At 48.5% G+C, this 20373-nt stretch overlaps 1 protein-coding gene across 3 annotated transcripts in view; it reads left to right on the forward strand.

Moving 5' to 3' along the window:
* LOC144821734 (general transcription factor IIE subunit 1-like) overlaps positions 1-20373 on the forward strand; it is a 213372-nt gene that overhangs the window by 165873 nt on the left and 27126 nt on the right. For all 3 annotated transcript variants that reach the window (XM_078678938.1, XM_078678937.1, XM_078678940.1), the window contains one exon: positions 11720-11921. In XM_078678938.1, coding sequence (XP_078535064.1) covers positions 11720-11921 — 202 coding nt within the window. The remainder of the gene's footprint in view (positions 1-11719; positions 11922-20373) is intronic.

The raw sequence follows: 20373 nt of genomic DNA on the forward strand, positions 1-20373 counted from the left end.
AGCGCTCTATCTCCTCCTGCGTCGCGTTTAGCCCAGGGACCGGAGGGTGTGGAGCTGAACGCGGCGCCCGCGACTCCAACGGAGCCGCGTGGGTGGTGTCACCCGAACCCCCGGCCGCATCGCGCGAGCGTCGGGGGGAGTCCGAAGAGCGATGACGCCGCTTGGACGACTTGTGCCTCTTACCTGACGACGACTTCGACCCGGAGGAGTGCGGCCTACTCTCGGAGCTGTGGTGGCTCCGAGCCCGCGACCTGTCCCTCGACCTCCCGTGGGACCGGGACCTCACGCGGCGCGGGACCGACTGCCGGAGTTCGAGTTGCCTGCGGGACCGCTCCCGCCTGGCTTTCGAAGAGAGGGCCCGGCAGTCGGAGCAGGCCTGGTCGTCGTGGTTGACGCCGAGACAAGACAAACACACGCGGTGAGGATCCGTGACCGACATCAGGCGGTCGCAATCGTCACAGTGCTTGAAGCCGGGCATCCCTACGGCACCGTTCGGAGTCGAGAGACTTCGACAACAATCAAAAAGTGATCAAAAAAGTTAGTCAAAAATTGACTAGGGTTACTGCTTTTTCCAGATCTGCGCTTGCTGGCGCGGAAAAAAGAAGAACTGACGTCAGCACGCGGAGGCGGCGTCTAAGTACTCCGACGACGTCATCACGGCGCCCTCGACGCCGACGACGGACACGGAGCCGCAGACGACGCCTACCGACGCGCAAGGGTACTGCTACGCAAAAATTTCCGGATCCAGTCTGACGCCTGGGGATATTCTAAGAACTAAGGTAAGGAATCTAATACTAACGTGTCTCTTTCAGATTCATTACTCAGCAGAGGAATAAAAGTGTGATCTGTATATGAGAGTTGTCGGTCTCTCGTTGTAAACCACATATGTTTAGCTTATAGTTTTCAGAACAATCCTAATAACTGGGTTTGTCTTGTTGTCCTGTGCCTATAAAAACTCTGCAAAAGACACACCAAAAGACACACAAATGATGGACGGAATGTGGAGCAAAGTAAACATTCACCTCAGTCAGGAGATCCGGGTTAAATGCATCCTTCTTTTGCTCACCATGCCACCCCAGGTTAGACCCAGCCATATGCAAATCAATCTTGACCATGCTCCTCATGGGAAAAGTCCTGCCCGAACTGCTAAGCCAGGTTCTTCCTGGACCGGAAAAAAGTTCGTACCGGTTTCAGGGTATTGCCCATTATCAACCAGGCTCGCTTGAATCCAGTGGCACAGTGAGCCTGGTACCCACATCTGGGCATAGCCAGCAGACTTTGGGCGAGAAAGGGAAAAAAAGAATTATGGACGGAATGCAGAACAAATCCAACATTCAGCCCAGTTAGTATATAAGAAGATGATCATGGAGGAGAAAAGTACCTATTTCACAGCAAAAATTCGAGATGCTTAAAACTCCGCAACGGTACTCTTCGCCACAGTGAAAAAGCTAGCCAACATTTCAGAAAAAGGCCCTGTGATGAGCAGCCCCGAATTTTGCGATACTCTGGGAAAATTCTTCACTGATAAAGTTGCCTCAGTCTATAAAACCTTTAAAGACAATTGGAACCCCCCTCAGACACAGGCAAGAATAGGGGTGTGAACAATACAACTAAGGCAGGATTTACTTTTTCCCCACCTCCGTTACATCAGATCATCCAGGTGGTGGGAAACAGTCAGGAGCCCCCTCAGATCTTTGTCCCCCTAAAGTCTATCATATGTGTCAAGATCTTGTTAGTGAACAATTAAATGTGTTATTCACTAAGATAATTCAATCGGGCATTTTCCCGGAGACCTGGAAATCAGCCTCTGTACTGCCTCTGTTGAAGCCTAATTTAGACCGAAAGGAGCCTAGCAGCTATCGTCCAATTTCAAGGATTCCCTTTTCATCTAAGGTGTTAGAGAAGCTGCTAAATATCCAGCTCACAGAATTTATCAATAAGGAAAATCTGCTGGACCACACTCAATATGGCTTCAGGGAGGGCCATGGGACTGAGACAGCGTTCGTTATGGCAGCGGAGGAACTTAGGATAATTCTCGATGCAGGGGGGATGGCCGCCTTGATCTTGTTAGATCTTTCGGCGGCCTTCGACACAGTTATTCATGAGATTTTGCCTAGTAGACTGGCAGAGATGGGGCTTAATGAGCCCTCTCTGAAGCTTCTGTCATCATATTTAGCCGACAGACCCTTTTTGGTGGAACTGGGAGATGCTGCCTCCAAACTATTCAAACTGCCATGTGGGGTACCTCAGGGGTCTTCTCTTAGCCCCACCCTTTTTATCTTATATGTGGCGCCATTGGCTTCCATTATTAGACAATGTGGGTTCTCCGCTATCTCTTACGCTGATGACACACAGGTGGGGGTGTCGGTCTCAAATGACCTGGATGCGACAGCTGACTGTTTCAATGACTGCATGAGGCAGGTAAATGAATGGATGCAGGCCAACTGTCTTAAGTTAAACGGAGAAAAGACAGAAATTATGCTGTTAGGCCCCAATCCTTCCTTTTGGTCGCTAAGATGTTGGCCTGATAGTCTGGGCAACTGTCCCATCCCAGTCTCTAAGATTAAGAACTTGGGGTTTGTCTTTGATGACAAGCTTACATTCAGTGCTCAGATTAATAAGCTAACTTCTACCTTTTGGCTTATTTTAAGAATGATTAGGAAAATCCGTCCTTTCATCCCTCGTGAGGCACTGAAGACTTTAGTCACAGCGCTCGCTTTGTCCAGATTGGACTATGGCAATGCTCTTTATGTTGGGTTGCAAGCACAACTGCTGCTGAAACTACAGAGACTACAGAATGCAGCGGCAAGACTGTTGCTTGATATTCCCAGACATGAGCCGGTTGCCCATAGATTGGAAGGGTTACATTGGCTTCCAGTGGCCAAAAGGGTCATTTTAAAATCGCAATGCCTGGCCTTTAAAGCATTAAAAGGCACTGGCCCGCAGTTTTTGAAGACTCATCTGAAGTGGTATTCACCAGGTAGGAGCCTAAGATCTTCTCATTCCAAGATGCTGCAAACACCCAAGTTCAAGCAGGTTTTCTGGGGAGGAAGAAGTTTCCTAGTGGGTACAATCAAAATCTGGAACCTCCTCCCAAGTCCTATTAAGAGTAGCACATCGCTCATGTCATTCAGAAAAGCTCTGAAGACCTGGCTTTTCACAAACAGACCCGATGCGTAAAGGGCATTAGATCGATCTGGTCCTACAGTCCCTAGCGCCAAGACGCCTCCTGGCATTCGTGCACTGTATAAATTATAAAATCAATCAAATCAGTCAAGACATCTGGGTCAAATCCATTGTTCTTTTGCTCGCCATGCCACCCCAGTTTAGACCCAGCCATATGCAAATCCGTCTTGACTGGGGGTGAGTGTTTGAAAATTTCAGCACTCTGTCCATCATCTTGTTGTGCTTGCTATGTAAATAGTTAGAGCCTGATTCAGAGCATAGCTGACGGGATACTCTGTTACAAATGTGACGGCTATTCCGTCCTCTGTATTACAAGTGCCATTAGGATATTATGCACTTGTAATACGGTGGACAGGATAGCTGTCACATTTGTGACGGTGTATTCCATTCACCAAGATCTAAATCGGGCCCTTGGTCTTTAACATTTCTGTTTACGGTCCACAAAGTTTGCTCTATGTTTTTGTCCAGTTATTTTCAGAAACCGTGAAGTAGTTAATTCATACAAAGTGTTAACCCACTCAGTACAATGTGGCAAGCATTCCCTTCCAAAGCTAGGCAATTCCATTTAGGTTTGTTACTTCCTTAATGTGTTTAGAAGTTCTAAGTTAGAATGCTACTGCAAGAATTCGGGTAATACACATTTACCTGTATGGATATTCATATTCAAGAAAATCATAATAAGATATACAATTTTCACATTTCTTATCATTGATTTTTTTTTTTTACACATCTATCGGGCTAAAAGCATGACTATACTGATTGTCCGCAACCAGTTGTTCAGACAAGTCATTGTCTGTAATATAGATGTTATCAATTTATGATAGCGCCTCAGGATCTTCTTGTAAAATCTCCATAATACTTGCTGCAAAGAATCCTGGGCAATTCTTATACCCCTTTGGAATTCTTGTACAAGTGTACAGAAAACCACTGAATTAATAAGTGGTTAGATACCGCAATTCAAGGGCTATTTTTTGACAAAAAAACCCACAAGCCATAACGTTTTATATTTTATCTAACTAGATTCATCATTAATCCAGTGCTGTTAGCATTTTGTACGTGTGTATTTACATTTCTATAACCAAAACGTGACCTATATGAAATATTAGGTTTTAACCCTGTAAAAAGGAGTGTTTATCAAGGCATAAAAGTGCCTCATCACTCCACCATATTGTAGTTGATCTGAAACTGGTTCCTAATGTACTTTTCTTCTGGCTTTAGAGGATATTTAACCTGATCATTTGGCTCACTCCTCAAGGGTATCACATATGGAACAGATTCTTTGTCCCATCCAGTTTGGTTTTTACACAATGCAGGAGCCAGCTCTAAAGCCCACTTGCTCGTACTTCCCTGAATTCTTCGGGTTCTAAGGAGGAAAACACTTGCAATATTAACAACTCACCTTGAGGTGCATTCCTTATAAAAACTAGAGGCCAATCATCCTCGGAGAAAATGATAGCATAAACATCCGACAAATTAGACCAGAAAATAGTTATGATTTTCTTCAATATGTAGCCCTCCCTTAATTAGAAATTTCTACACCAAAATCACTTTTTTTCTCAAATCTCTGTGTGAGAAAGTTCTGGAATCTACTTGGATCCACAAATTTCCTACCACCCAGCATTTCCCCAGGTCTCCCAATAAAAATGAAACCTCACTCGCGTGGGTGGGTCAAGTACCCGCGACAGGCAAGGCCCAAAACGTGCTGAGGAGACATCAAAATGTCCTATCACAAAATAACCTGGTTTGGCAAGGGGGGTCATCTGGGTTTTTGGCCCCAGACTCGGTGGCCATCTTGGAAAGGTACCAAACCTACACATTTCTGAAAACTAGACACCCGGGGGAGTCCAGCAAAGTATGGCTTGCGTGGGTCCCCCAACGTTTCCCTACCCAGAATCTCCTGCAAACTTCAAATTTAGCTGAAAAATAATCACTTTTTTCTCATATTTCTGTGTGGGAAAGTTCTGGAATCTACGTGGATCCACAAATTTCCTACAACCTAGCGTTCCCCCAGGTCTCCTGGTAAGAATGATACCTCACTCGTGTGGCTGGGTGTTAGAACCAGGACCTCTAGTGGGGTATGCACCCTAGTCCAAGTAGGGACCACCGCCTCAGACAGGGTAGCTTGGTGCAGAGAAGGTAGGCTAAACGCAGGAGGCAATGTGTAAAGTGTTTGTGCAACACACACCAACGGTAACACAGTAAAAACATTCACAAAAGGGACACCACACCAGTTTTATAAAAATAAAAGTATCTTTATCTGAAACTTCGGCACGATTCAAAATGGCAAAAGTCCCTTGTATACAGTCAGAGGTTTTTCCTTACACAGAAATGTCTTTGAGCAGGTTATTTGGAATGTTCTCTCCCAGAAATAACGTGCAAGTCCTGTACTTTGTCAAGCAAATGTAAGGGGGTCGGAGTAAGTCCCAGGGTTAGAGCAAGTCACTTGTAGGGACCGTATCTCCCTTTCATTAAAAAAATGGTTTTGATTAATAGCACCCCTCACGCGCTACTGAAGCGCGGTGCCCTTCTTGAAATGGCCGAATCCCTCGGCTACCCTGATGCTGACTTCGCAGCATGTGACGATAAAGACATACCCTCAACACGTGCCCGCCTGTAAATAAGCACCGATGTCCCAGAGTACAGTGAGCAGACTCCAGTGGCCTGGACCCAAGGGGGAGGCTTTCCACAGTCCCGCTGGCAGGCACGGTATCAGTTTAACGCCACACAGGAAAAAAAATACTCCGTCCCCAGCAGGCCCACCAACAGAGGGACGCCCACACGGTCTCTGGCCCACAGCCTAGCCAAGTCCACCATTTAATTGGACACTAGGAGTGTTTACCTGAGGGGTAGGATGAGACGGGTTCCGACGCGAGGCTCCTTCGGTCCTGGGAGTCCTTTGTGCCCCTGTCCCACAGCTCACACCAAGCGCAGCAGTTGATAGTCTGGACGAGGTAGGGTTGCTCGGCAACTCCTCGCCCTTCTGGTAGCCTCTTCAGGACGAGCCCCTCGTTGCCGGGCAACACCCTGTGCTGGCGCCAATCGCAGTGCGGCTCCTCTGTCATTAGTAGTGCGGCGCACAGGGTTCCCAAGTCTCCCGAGCCGGCGGCAGTGATTCCAGAAGCGATTTTGGTGCACTTTCACTCGGGCCCGCGGGGGTGATAACACGCAGTGCCCTCACAGTTCCCACACAGTCACAAGCGGAGGAAATTTCCCGGGCCCATGGCGGTGATAGCTGAAGCGCTCTGAATAACACACTGAGCTGGGGGATTTAAATTACGCGCTCCACTCGGGCCAGCGGCGTTGACTTCGGAGTGATTAATAAATCAGTTTTCCACAACCAGCACTGCAGAGGCAGTTTATAAAGGTTGTAGCGCCAGCTGTGCTGAGTGCAGGCACAGCATTGCAGGGGCAAGTCCTTGAAAGCGCTGTTGTTTCCAAAAGGCAGTTCCTAAAACGTTGCGCAGACACTCGAGCTGTTTCTTCAGTTTCCTCTTCAGGGCAAGATCAGCTGGCAGTAGGGCAGCTCAGCAAGTTGGGGCAGCAGTTCCTGGGAGCAGTCAGCCTCAGCAGTGTGGCAATCCTCCTGGCACAGTAGTCTTCACTCCAGCAGAGTTCCTTTTTGATCCAGCAGTGTAACAAAGATGTGTGACCAGGACCCTCCCTCTTCTAACCTGGAGTCTAGTTACTAGAAGGGGGCAGAAGTTTCCGGAAGGGTCTAGGGGGTTGGAGTTTCTGGAAGGGTTTAGGGGGTTCGGGGTGTTCCTGCCTTGCCTGGCTGTCTACAGTGACGAAAGGCAGGGCTGTTAAGGCAACGGTGGGGCAGTCAATCACAGCCTTTCAAGTTGAGAAGGTGTGAATCACTACTCCCTCCTCACAGCCCAGGCAGGCTATCGGTGAGCAGATGGGAGGGGGGGGGGGGGGGGGAGTCTGCAGTGCCCAAACTAAGTGTAGGCAGAAAAATGTCCACTTTTAAAAGTGGGATTTCTACAGTAGTAGTGCCCAAACCCAATATATCATTTGAAAGGGTTCGCCGCCACGATTCCAACTAGACCAAACATGACATACTTATTCGGTCCCAGTCAGAAGTTATCCCATAAGGGGGGGTCCCCAGTGTTAACCTATGGAGAGGTAGGCCTCATTGCGGTAGCAGGGGCCTGTGGCAGATATGCCATTGTTACCATATTTTAGGGGAGAGCACCTGCACCTCAGCCCTGTTTAGCAGTGGTAAGGCACCCAGAGTCCTAAGTCCAACAGAAATGTGAGTTAAAAATGGGAGGTAAAAGGGCAAAAATGTAGGGGAGACCACCCTAAGGCTGACAGGTCCAGCAGTGGGTCAAGTAACCGCGACAGGCAAGGGCCCAAAACTTATTGAGGAGACATCAAAATGACCTATCACCTGGTTTTGCAAGAGGAGTCGCTTGGATTTTTGGCCCCGGGCTCGGTGGCCATCTTGGAAAACTACCAAACCCACACATTTCTGAAAACTAGACACCTGGGGGAGTCCAGCGAGGTATGGCTTGTGTGGGTCCACAAACGTTTTCCTACCCAGAATGCCCTGCAAACCTCAAATTTAGCTGAAAAAAGCAATTTTTCCACATATTTTTGGGTGGAATCACTGTGCCAGCACAAATGTCCTACCCCACAGTATACCCCACAGTATTCCCCTCAGTCTCCCGAGTAAAATGATACCACCCTTGTGTGGGTGGGGCAAGGGCCTGTGACTGGGAAGAGCCCAAAACATGGGGAATAAGGGTATAGCACCAAGATTTCCAAGCGCTGCATTTTTTTACAAATACGTTTGTAGTCAATTCTGCAATGGACACCCACACAAGTGAGGTACCATTTTACTCTGATGGCGGCGAGCCCGGGGCCAATACCCCAGGTGTCGCCCCCCCCCAGCCCCCCAAAACCAGGTTGTTTTGTTATAGGTAATTTTGAAGTCTCAACAGCACGATTTGGGCCATTTTCTGATTCAGCTACTATGCCTACCCACACAAGTGAGGTACCATTTTTATCGGAAGAACTGAGGGAACGCTGGGTGGTAGGAAATTTGTGGATCCACGCAGACTCCAGAACTTTTCCACACACAAATTTGAGAAAAAAGTGATTTTTTTTTTCCTGCAAAATTTGAGGTTTGCAGGGGATTCTGGGTATGAGAATGTTGGAGGGCCCACGCAAGCCATGCCTTGCTAGACTCCCCCGGGTGCCTAGTTTCCAGTAATATGTGGGTTTGGTAGGTTTCCCTAGATGGCCGCCGAGCCCAGGGCCAAGAACTCATGGGACTTGCAAAACCCAGTTGGTTTGTGATAGGTAATTTTGATGTCGCCTCGATATGTTTTGGGCCCTTGCTGTCGCGGGTCCTTGACCCACCCATGCAAGTGATGTACCGTTTTTATCGGGAGACCTGAGGGAACACTGGGTGGGAGGAAATTTATGGATCCACGCAGATTCCAGAACTTTCCCACACAGATATTTGAGAAAAAAGTGAATTGTTTTTTCCTTGAAATTTGAGGTCTGCAGGGGACTCTGGGTAGGGGAATGTTGGGTGACCCATGCAAGCCATACCTCGCTGGACTTGCTTCCCCCCTTCCCCCACCCCTCCCACCCCGGGCGCCCAGTTTCCAGAAATGTGTGGGTTTGGGGGGTTTCCCTAGATGGCCGCTGAGCCCTGGGACAAAAACTCATGGGACCCCCCTTTGCAAAACCAGGTTTTTTTTTGTTTTTTTTTTAAACCGATTTTATTACCATTTTCATTTTTCACCATTGGTCCATGTATACAATAGTGAGTCCATAACATGGTTAGTACTTATGCTACAGTGGTTCAGAATGCCGTTGTTAGCCGCTTCTAAGCATTAGACATTTCTAAGGAACCCATTCCTGATACTATTATCTACCCGACTTCTGTTCGAAAACTGCCCCCCCAACTCCCAATTAACTTCCAACCAGGTTATGGTGGGTAATTTTGATGTCGCCTCAATAGGTTTTGGGGCCTTGCCTGTCGCAGGCACTTCACCTACCCACGCAAGTAAAGAACCATTTTTCTCGAAACACTTTGGGAAACGCGGGGTGGGTTGAATTTTGTGGATCCGCGCAGATTATAGAACTTTCCACCACAGAAATGTGTGGAAAGTGGGTTTTTTGGACAATAGTTTAGGTTTGCAAGGGAGTCTGGGAAACAGAACCTGGTGAGAGTCAGTCAAGTCACCCGATCCTGGATTCCCCTGGGTGTCTAGTTTTGAAAAATATATAGGTTGGCTAGGTTTCCCTAGGTGCCGGCAGAGCTAGGGTTTAGAAACTACAGCTAGGCACTTTGCAAAAATAAAGGGTTCTTTTTTATTGTGAAAATGTGGTGTCCACATTGCGTTTTGAGCCGTTTCCTGTCATGGCCACTAGGCCTACCCACAAAAGCGAGGTACCATTTTTATCGACTTAGGGTAACACAGAACTGTAGAACAAACTGTTATTACCTATTGACTTTCGATGCATTTATGCTTTCCAAATTAAAGACAATGTGTGAAAAATACGTCATTTTGAAAAATGACCTAAAATGCTCATGCTGGTATGGGTATTCCTAATTTCGGAAATGTGCAAATATCTACTGTTTATAAACTCTATAGTTTGTTCCCATTTCAGAAATACATAGGTGTCTTTCATACCGATTTTTTTTTTTTCTTCCATTTATACATTTCCCAGAATAATTGCTATATACCCGGTACATAATAAAAAACCATTGCAAGTCGCTGCTCCGTTATTGGCTCTGGGTTCATCTGGTTCTTGGTGAACCTACAAGTCCTATATATCCCCACAACCAGAAAGGTCCAGCGGATGTAACGGTATATTGCTTTTAAAAAGCTGTCATAATTAGAAGTTACAGGTGAAAACATTGACACAAATAGCTTTTTTCCCAACTCATTTTCAATTTTTCCTATATTCAACTGTTAGTTTCTATAAAGAAACCTCGAAAGGATCTACACAAGGGGTCTCCAACCAGAAGCTCCTGAGCTACTGTAGCTCTCCAGCAACCTCTGAGTAGCTCATCTGTGTGCAGTCTAGCTTATTAAATAAGCAAGCTTGTGCTTGGTTGAATTATCATACATATTAAAAAAATGAAATTATACAACATTAATAATATTAGTAGCTTTCAAAGCGTTTCATTGAACATAAGTATCTCTCAGTACAGAAAAGGTTGGAAACCCCTGATCTACACAATGGCACCTTGCTGAATTCAGAATTTTGTCTACTTTTCTGAAATGTATAGCTATCCAGGATCCATCATTGCTTTCATACCCATTTCTTCCATTAACTGGAAAGAGGTTGAAAGCACACAAAATAGCAAAAATAGACTGTCCCAGAGCAATTCCAAAACTGTGTAAAATATTTTGGTTTTCTGACAAGTCTGCTTGTCCCTGAAAGCTGGGAAGATGGTGATTTCAGCACCACGACCCCTCTTTTGATACCATTTGCAGGTACAAAACTGACGCTTTCATCTGTAGCCCTTTTTTCCAATGTTTCCCCCAAAAAACAAAATGTATCTGTATTTTGGCTAATTACTGGGCGCCCTCTAGGGGAAGCCACAAATCTGGGTACCTTTAGAAATCCCTATGATGATGGAAAAAAGTACGCAGATTTGGTGTGGATACCTTATGTGGTCAAAAAGTTACAGGGGCCTAAGCTTGAACTACTCCAAATAGCCAAAAAAAGACTTGGGTGCTGGGGGGGCTAGCAGCGAAGGGGTTAGGAACACTTGGAACCCAGGAATATGTTTTCAATATTTATTTACAATGAAAACCCTTCTAATGCACACAACGCGTACACTAGTAATTATAAAAACAGAACAGTGACCATGCTACTTATCAGGAAAATTTAATAAAACAAATGAAGTAAAGTGTTCAGCTTCTACGAAACCTTGTTCATTTTTTAGAAACGGTCACTGGAAAAGAATATTCATTCCATTCATAAAATCATGTACAGTTTTGAGAATAAGATGGGTACAAAATTGCCCTACATTCTGCAAATTTGTGTTTTCTTGAACCTGCCAACTTAAGATGTGCTGTATAGGTGTTTTGCAAGCTATGGGAGACTACATACATTTGTGACTGATGCAGACAATGTTTGTTGTATTATCAGGAAAATCAACATTAAAACCTGGCCCACCAGCCCATAAGAACCCACAAACTACCAAGAAACACCCCACACACTGACTTCTGAAACCAGCCTTTAGGCGCTGCCAGATTGTCCTAGTGCCAGTACTACCCTTATTCCGGGGTTCTTCTACGTGTGTCACATATAGTCTATTTAGCTCTGCATGCAAATCTTTGCATAAGTATAAAGAGAAATTGAGCAGCAGTATGTGAGAAAGGAGGTTACGACTGTCGCCCTAGTGTTCAAGCCAAGAACCTGCGCAGATGCATTGTAATTGGTGCGTATTTTGTGGTTGGTTTTACAAGCGTGGTGTGCTACTAGACTGCAGAACCTACATGCCTATTTTGTTCACTATTATTTTAATGTACTGTTACCTTTCTGAATGTTTCAGAGCTGTTTCGTTGCACCTATTGCAGTACAGAGGTTGAGGAAGACTCTTCTTCGCTTCCGAAGCGAGATGCTCGAACCCTAATAGCAAAATTCAATGACCAGATGGAGCCAATCTTTGCACTACTCCGCGAGACAGAAGATATAATTCTACCATCTGAGTTGCTTGAACCTGAACCCACAGAAATCCCAGAACTGGCATTAAGGTGAGTACGATTTTTCTTTTTTTTTTAACATAAGTTTATTGAAAAGAAAACAGTCAATACATCATTCTCATTTGAAATGACATAATAAAAGCAAGATATAAAACAGGTATATCGGTACATCAGTGCACAATTCGAGCTATGGGTCCATCTCTACTCATGGCTAATTCCAACGTCGGAGAGTCACATAATTCACCCCAGTATTTGTTCCAGTGTCCCCATTTCTTATCCCACTTTGCAGGGCAGCCTCTGAGTTTATATACAGTTTTTTCAGCGAGCATACAGAGATCCATCTCCGCCAACCAACCAACCACCAGTGGTCTTTCAGTAGAGCCCCATTTCATAGCTATTGAGCGTTTGGCAAGTAGGAAACCCCGCGCCGCCCACTGTAGTTCAAGTTCATTCAGGTCCGTGGCCTCCCATACGTTAAGGATACATTCCTTCGGTGACAGCGGAACCTGCTTTCCCAGGGAGTCTCCCATCTTTTGTACCGTCCCCCCCCCAAATTGTTGTATTACCGGACAGTCCCACAAGACATGATAAAAGGTGCCAGGTAGGCCGCAGCCCCTTAAACACAGGTCATCGGGTCGCCTGCCGATTCTAGCCAATAGTGTAGCAGACATGTAGGCCCTATGTAACACCTTCATTTGAATAAGTCGGAACCTGTGGTTGATCGCTCTCTCTCTAGGGGACATTAGGGCCGACCGCCAGTCCTCTTCTTCCAGGAGACCTAGGTCTGCCTGCCATTTCTCGCAGGGACTGAAAAGTGTTAGGGAGATTGTTACATAATTTTCAGTAGGTGTAGGAGATGGCCTTTGAGGGGAGAGGTTCCGAGAGCAGTCTGTCCTCCAAGGGGGCGGTCTCCGGTATGGAAGAGAGATCGGGTATAGCAGTGAGGATAGCATGCCTGATTTGGAGGTAGCGAAATAATTCTGTTCGTGTGAGAGAATGCTTGGTTCGTAAGTCCTCAAATGTCAGTAGTTTGCCTTTGTGTATGAGGTCTTCCACCGTCGATAATCCTATCGTGTCCCAGCTGTCGAATCCCAGGTGGAAGCAAAGGGAGCCTAACTGTTGTGATGACCACAATGGCGTCGCTTTGGTGATTTTGTCCGACCAACCCAGGCATCTGTTGGCCCTATGCCAGATTGAAACTGTTTGTGCCATTGGTCCCACGTACCTGTTCCTGACTGGTTTACTGTAGAGGGCCCCTAAGTAGCCTTCACGTCCCGTCTGGCATCTAACTAAATGGAAGGCTGGATTGAGGGGTGACCCATGGATCTAGTGGTTGGTGGCCACCAGCTGTGCTGACCAATAGTAAAGACGCAGGTTAGGCAAGGCGATGCACCCATCATACCAACTCTGGGTAAGCTTTTGGAGGGCTATACGGGCCGCCCCGCCGTCCCACAGTAAGTCGTATGTCACTTTCAACAGCGTTGAAATAGGAGTCAGGGATCGGGAAGGGACAGTTCTGCAGGGCATACAAAAAGCGCGGGAGCGCCAACATCTTGAATAAGGCTGCCCTGCCAGGGAGGGAGAGTGGGAGGGATCGCCAGTGGGCTACGTCACTATGTAGCCGAGGCAGGGGGCTCAGTAAGTTCCGGTCATAGAATAATGAGGAATCTGGGGTGACGAAGATACTAAGGTATTTAAAGCCATCCTGGGCTATAGTAATAGTAAATCCTCAGGGTAGACGGGGTGGGGGGCCATGTAGGATATACAGTGTTGATTTAGACCAGTTGATCGAGTAGCCCGAATATTTCCCAAAGTTGGTGAGGACATGGAATAAGCTATTAATTGAGGAGCGAGGGGAGGTGACGTATACCAGGATGTCTTCGGCATAAAGGGAGATTTTATCGGTTGTCTCTGCATTCCATTGGAGGCCTCTGATGGAAGCATCTGTGCGGATCCAGTGGGCCAGGGGTTCCAGGGTGAGAGCAAAGAGTAGCGGCGATAAGGGGCAGCCTTGCCGGGTCCCCCTGTGAAGTTCGAACCGGCGAGACGTATGATTGTTTACTCGCACTTGGCCCAATAGGCCCGTGTAGAGGAGCCGCACCCAGTGGATGAATTTGGGTCCAAAGCCGAACCTTAGCAGGACCTCGAAGAGGTAGGACCACTCAATCGAGTCGAACGCCATCTTGGCGTCAAGGGACAGAATGGCGGCGTCTTGCTGTAAAATAGGTTGTCGACTCCATACATTATTGACTCTTCTCAGATTTAGGGCCGTGTTTCGTCCTGGTAGGAAGCCTGATTGGTCGTCGTGGATGAGGGAGGGAAGCACTACGAGGAGCCGGTTGGCTAGAAGCTTGGCGAGGATCTTGGCTTCCGCGCTAATCAGAGAGATCGGTCTAGAGGATGCGCAATCAGTGGGTGATTTATTCGATTTGAGGATGACCACTATGGAGGCCAATCTTTGATCCAATGGCAGGGTGCCCTTGTCTAGGTTGTCCTCAAACATATTTTTGAGATGTGGGACAATGCTGGGAGACATGCCCTTCAGGAATTCAATGGGGACTCCGTTGGGGCCCATTGCTTTGCCTGAGTTGACGGCAAATAGTGCCATCGTGAGCTCGTCCGCCGTGATATCGGCGTCTAGTGTTTCTTTGTCAGTCTCCGAAAGGGTGGGTAGACGCATCTCTTCCAGGAGTTCCTTGGACTCCTCCGAGTTGTAATGTGCCCCAGCTGTGTAGACCCGTGCCAGGTGGTCGGCGAAGGCGTCTATTTCCTGCGGGTCTACGGTTGACGTCCCATCCGGCCTCACAATGGATGACACCCATCTAGCCCCCTGACCCCGCCGTTCCAACCATGCAAGCAACCTCCCTGTGCGGTCACCGAACTCATAGACGCGATGACGCGTGTGGAGTAATCGAGCCTGGTCTGTTCCCTCGCCAGTGCTTTGTAGTCCATTTGCTGGGCTCGGAGGCAACGGGCCGTTTCGTCCGAGGGGGCAGTGTTATGGGTTAATTCTAGGCATAACAAGTTGGATTCGGCCCGATGGATCTGGTCGGTATGCTTCCGAATATACCCAAGTTTGAGCGCCAGTGCCTTGCCTTTAATGACCGCCAAGTATGCTTCCCAGATCGTGACCGCTGAACGCACTGAGCCGACGTTTTCAGAGAAATAGAAGTCGGTGTGTTATATCAGACCGTCCTTGATGTCTGGGATTCGCATCAGCCAAGCATTGATGATTATAGGGCCTCTGGTGTATTGGTGGTGGTAAGTTAAGTCTACAGTAAGAGGAGAGTGGTCAGATGCCTCGGGGGAGGCCCTTCGGACGCACGAAATATCCCACCTCTCTTGTGGGGCAGAAAAAATAGTCAATTCGGGACATGCTGTTGTGTGCGTTCGAATAGTGAGTAAAATAGGGCGTGTCTGGGTAGTGGGTTCTCCAGACATCTTCAAGTCCCATTGCTTGGACAAAACCCGCCAGTTCAGAGTCCTGTCTGTGAGGCGCGTCTAGGGTGCCGGTCGAGGTCGTCGTTCATCGTCCTGTTAAAGTCACCCCCAATGAGAAGTGTACCAGTGGGGAGGTCTGTTAGTCGGGTGCCCAAGTCTCTGAGGGAATCACGAGCTAGAGTCGGTGGGAGATACGCAGATATGATGTTCAAGGGACGTCCCTCCCAGGCGGCCTCAATGAGTGCAAAGCGGCCCAGGGGGTCAGTCCATGTCTTATTGTATGTGAGTGCTAAACTCCTTTTTACCAAGATCCCTGTACCGCGGATCCAGATGTGAACCCCGCGTTTACCAGCAGTTTATAGCCGCCTCGTTGTAGTGCCTGACAAGTGTTGCCCACCGTGTGTCTCCTGCAGTAATACAATGTCGGGGGAGTGGCGTCGTAGGTATTGAAGGACTATACCATGTTTGATTTTGTGCCCCAATCCATTGACATTCCACGACATAACCGTGATGGTTCTAGAAAGGGACTGTGACATAGTGGTGGATGTTGTGGGATCTAAGGAGGATTGACAAGGGGAGAACCAACTTGCGCAACAGAGTGGGCATGGCAAGAAGGAGCATGGGATCAGGTGGTCTCAGGACCCTCTGAGGAGTCACTAACACCAAATGGATATGCCATGCCATGGTCGAACCCTGCGAAAGGTGTGGAATGTGGCAATAAAAGACTCCGCAGTAAACAAGAAGTGTGACAGCTAGCAAGACCAATACAGGCAGTACAATACAAAAGCTCGGGCTGTGTAGCTCACGTGGCACCAAAATACCTAGATCTAAAATATGAAATGGGATGTTACAAGAAGAGACTCTGGTACAGAGAAAAAAGGCGGTCAACAAAAACAAGAACATTCCCCCCCTCCCACCCTCCTCCCCTCTTCCCACCCTGCCCCCCTGCCCGCGGATTTAAAACTATCCATTACCCAACTAGGCAGAGTGCCTGTCGCCCTCCCACTCATGAATGGGGTGCCTGGTGGGCCGTATAGGCCCTCGCCTTAGAGCATCATAGTATAACAAATAATCAGAATCAAATATCAACCAACCTGCATGCACATATATAGCAATAAAAGATCATAACATACGGTTTGGGTGAGCGTCCCTCCCCCGAGCCAAACAGGTGAGGCAATGCTATGCAACAATGAAATCATCAGTTCTTGCTGCCGGTAGGGCCTCCATGACCGGCCACAGCAGCGCCCCGGGGTGCCAGTCCCAGTGGAAGTCCTCCAGTCATGGATGGAGACGTCCTTGTTCGGTCAAGTCTTCCTCTGTCCCATTGTCGCGTCGCCCTGGATGACGGTCTCGGCGTCCGCCCGCCTCAGAGCCTTTGCGGTTGCTTCGGGGGTTCTCAACCCTGCGCCAGCCTCCAAGCCATTCCCACACCGCGTCTGGTGAGTCGAAGAACCAGGCCTTGCCCTCCGCCTCCACTCTGAGCTTCGCAGGGAAGAGCATGGAATATTTAATATTTAAGGCCTTTTTCACCTTCAGGAAGCTGCGCCTGCGGGCCTGCACCTTTACTGTAAAGTCCGGGAAGAATGTGATGTTAGCCTAGTCTAATCGCAGGGGTCCTCCGGTGCGGGCCGCCTGGAGGATGGAGTCCCTATCTCGGAAGTTGAAGACTCTTGCTATAATAGGGCTTGGGGGAGCCCCCAGTTTCGGGCGACCTCCGGGGACTCTGTGCGCCCGCTCGATGGAAAATTAGGCAGAGAGGCGTTTGGGTTTGAGGTGTTTTTGAATGAGATCTTCCACGAATAGATCTGTCGCCTGTCCCTCCATTCGCTCCGGAACCCCCAGGATGCGGACGTTGTTATGTCTATATCTACCTTCGTAGTCATCCAGTAGTTCGCCCATGAGGAACTGTTGTTTTTGGAGGTGTGCCACTTGTTGTTGGAGGGCTGAGGTGTCATCAATTAGAGCAGCCGTCTTAACTTCGACATCTTTAACTTTAGTATCCATCTTGCGGAGGTCTGCCTGCAAGAGGGTGACCTCTGTTGACGGAGTCAATGCGATTCTCCAGTGAGGACCTCACTCCCGCAATCACCTCCATCACATCTTCCAACGTCGGTGCCTTCGTCGCGGGTGAGGAGGGCGTCTCCTTCTGGTCTCCCCCAGCGGCCGGGTCCTTGCCGTCGCCCTTAGACGCCCAGGTGAATTTAGTGATTTGTTTCTGGGTGGCCGGTTTGTTCCCCCTGTTGCCTGCCATTTGGAGGGTCTCGGCTTTAGAACTCGGTCACTAGGCGGGTAGCTCTTGAATTACAACCGTGACCCGGACGGAGACCGGCGACTACCTTCGGATCGCTCAGAGCAGGTCAGCCAGGTGGGCCCGTCGAAAGATGTGGCACTTCCGCTACTCCAGCAGTCAGCTGGAGGTGAGGTCAGCGAGGGAGGCACTGGCGGACGGACACCGCGGCGGCAGTCGCGCGGAGTTCCTGAATCCCGTTGTCCGTGAGAGTTAGAGGTCAGGGTCCCAGGTCACCACCCAAGGGGGGGCGTCGGTGAAACCGTAGCTATGTTTTCTGGAGTCTTCCTCCCTGTATCCTCAAGACCCCATCCGGGGCAAGGGGTCAGCACCCGCCTCCGTGGCCAGTACGGGGGTGGACGAGGCTGCGTGGGTCCAGCCTATCCACGAGAAGTTCAACCCCGGGGAGTCCGGTCACCTCTCTCCTATGTACTGTCTCTGGGAGAAACGGAGAGGCCCGCGGTAGGCCTATGGATTGTTAATCCAGAAATCTTAGGGCCTCGCTCAGTTCCGAGGCAGCGGCGCCGGGCAGCTTCCGCCCGGGCAGGCACACCAGTCATACCCGCCAGCAAGGTGCATGTGGCGGCTGGGGTCTTTGAATACAGGCCCCCCTCACAGTCCCATCGATCGTCGAGGTCGTGGAGCCTCCTGATGGTAGCGGGGGCAGCTGTGCCAGGCATGGGCGTGCCAGAGCTTCCACTGTAATGTTTGCGCGAGTCCCGACACACTAGGGCCGGGGACTTGCGTAGCAGCTTGGGCCAGCGGTGGGGGCAGCTCACGTTTACGCGTCCAGGGCCTCTGGCGTCCACCCACGGGGGGGGGGTAGAACTCACCTCCGGGGCAGACCAGCGCCCCTCGCAGCTCCGATCCGGACGATGGATCGCAGCGGGAGCTCCGAAATATCCTCAGCGGCGTATGTGGCCGCACCGTTAGTCTCCGCCAGCCGCGATCGCCATCTTATGGAGCGCGGTCGTGCTCTTCAATCCACCGAGAGTTACTGCCGGTGTTCCATGTTCCAACGTCCCCCGTGGCTGAGCGTCCCCCCCTGTTTGTGCGCATGCGTACAGACATTGCGCATGCGCAGTGACGTTTCCATGACGTTTCACTACGTATGTTATAATTCATTGTACCCCCTTATCTGCGCACATTCGTCGCAGGCCAATCACATTTCAGAATCACGGTCCATCCAATCATATCGCAGGGTTACGTTTACTCAGAACACCGGCCTGCCGCAGTCAGGCAGGGCACCAGAGGAGGGACCCTTGGGCACAGATTGGATATGGGCCGATCCCCGAGGGTTTTTAGGGGGATCAGCCTGGAGCTGTACGGATCAGAATCCAGTTTTGCAGGCGAGGGCAGAGGAGCCGGCTTAGAACGCGGCCATTCCTCCCGGCTGCAAACCACCCCCCCCCCCCCTCGTGAGTACGATTTTTATCTTGCAGGCAATGCCTGTAAAAGTAGTAGGTTATTGAAATGAAATGTTCACTGGCATGGCTGCATTCAAAAGATTTTATTAACGCACTAGCTGCGCAACATTGAAAGCTTGTTAAGCAAACCTAATTTATTGCTGCAGGCACACACAATTCCACATTATAATGTTCTTAAATTTAAAAATACATATGTCTCTAGTTTTTTAATGCATGCGTTTTTACAGGATCAATGTTTATAACTTGTATTTTTTGGTAATGCCTTGTTGCCTGTAATTGCAACTTCATTGTTTTTGAATGAGTTCTTTGCTCTACTCTGAGGCTGACATATCTCTTTGGAACCCCTCCTGCCTTGCTTACGAATGGCATAGTCTAGCGAGCCTTGGTAAAACTAATAGGTCATGCCACTATAATGTGTTAAGCATTTGGCTTTGCCAATGCTTGTTTGTACGTTGTTGAAACAGAAAAAGAAAATAAGGGGATCAAAATATTAGAGGTAATGCATGCACATATTTTACCGTATCTGGAAACTAAAAGTTCAATTCATTACCTTTTAATCTTCATAAACAGCATGGTTCAGGTTTCAGAATTCCCTGTTCTGTCTGAGGAAGCACTTGTTATTTACTTTCAGCACGAGTCGACTCAGACTGGAACAAGTGCTTCGGCCATTTGGTGGGGAGCAGATTTAAGGTCCTCTCGGAGAAGAGACCTCTTGCCAGTCAAGTTTCAAGATTATTATAAATGTTAGAGCCTAGCCTTAACCTACAAACACAATATAAAAAGGTGCGATTATTGGAAACCTGAGAATAAAATTCAGAGAAGTCGGACAAATAATGATACGTTCATGATAAAACTACGCCCAGGGTTACTATTACATGTGCCCCAACCCCCCAACTATGTCCTTTTTCCCATTCTTTAGCTGGTACTTCCGTAGCAGATTGTAAATGTGCACTTTCCAGGTGGTTTCTGTTTAAACGGATCAAATAGAGAACTGGTCTTAAATCTGCTATATTTGATACTGTTTGTACACCCAGCTCTGCATATGGGGGAGTAGCGGAGCCCCCGGCCTAATTTTAGCAAAGCGCGCAGGAAATGAATTTACATTACTTGCAGGTCCCTGACTTTGTTATAGCCCCAAATCCTGGCACCCTAGAGCGCTGCACAACAGCTTCCTGCCTATAGACCTTCAAGACAGAAGTTACACGCTGCCTGCCTATCCCTTTGGCAAATCTAAGAATAGCACTGCAGCGTGCTCTAAGCCTAATGGTAGATTTATCTAGGTGAGACCGCCAGCTAAGTGAGCGATGAAACACAAATCAAGCTAGTCCAAGTGATCAACCTTTCCTTA

Source organism: Lissotriton helveticus, chromosome 2_2 (genome assembly GCF_964261635.1).
Source record: "Lissotriton helveticus chromosome 2_2, aLisHel1.1, whole genome shotgun sequence".
Classification (NCBI taxonomy): domain Eukaryota; kingdom Metazoa; phylum Chordata; class Amphibia; order Caudata; family Salamandridae; genus Lissotriton; species Lissotriton helveticus.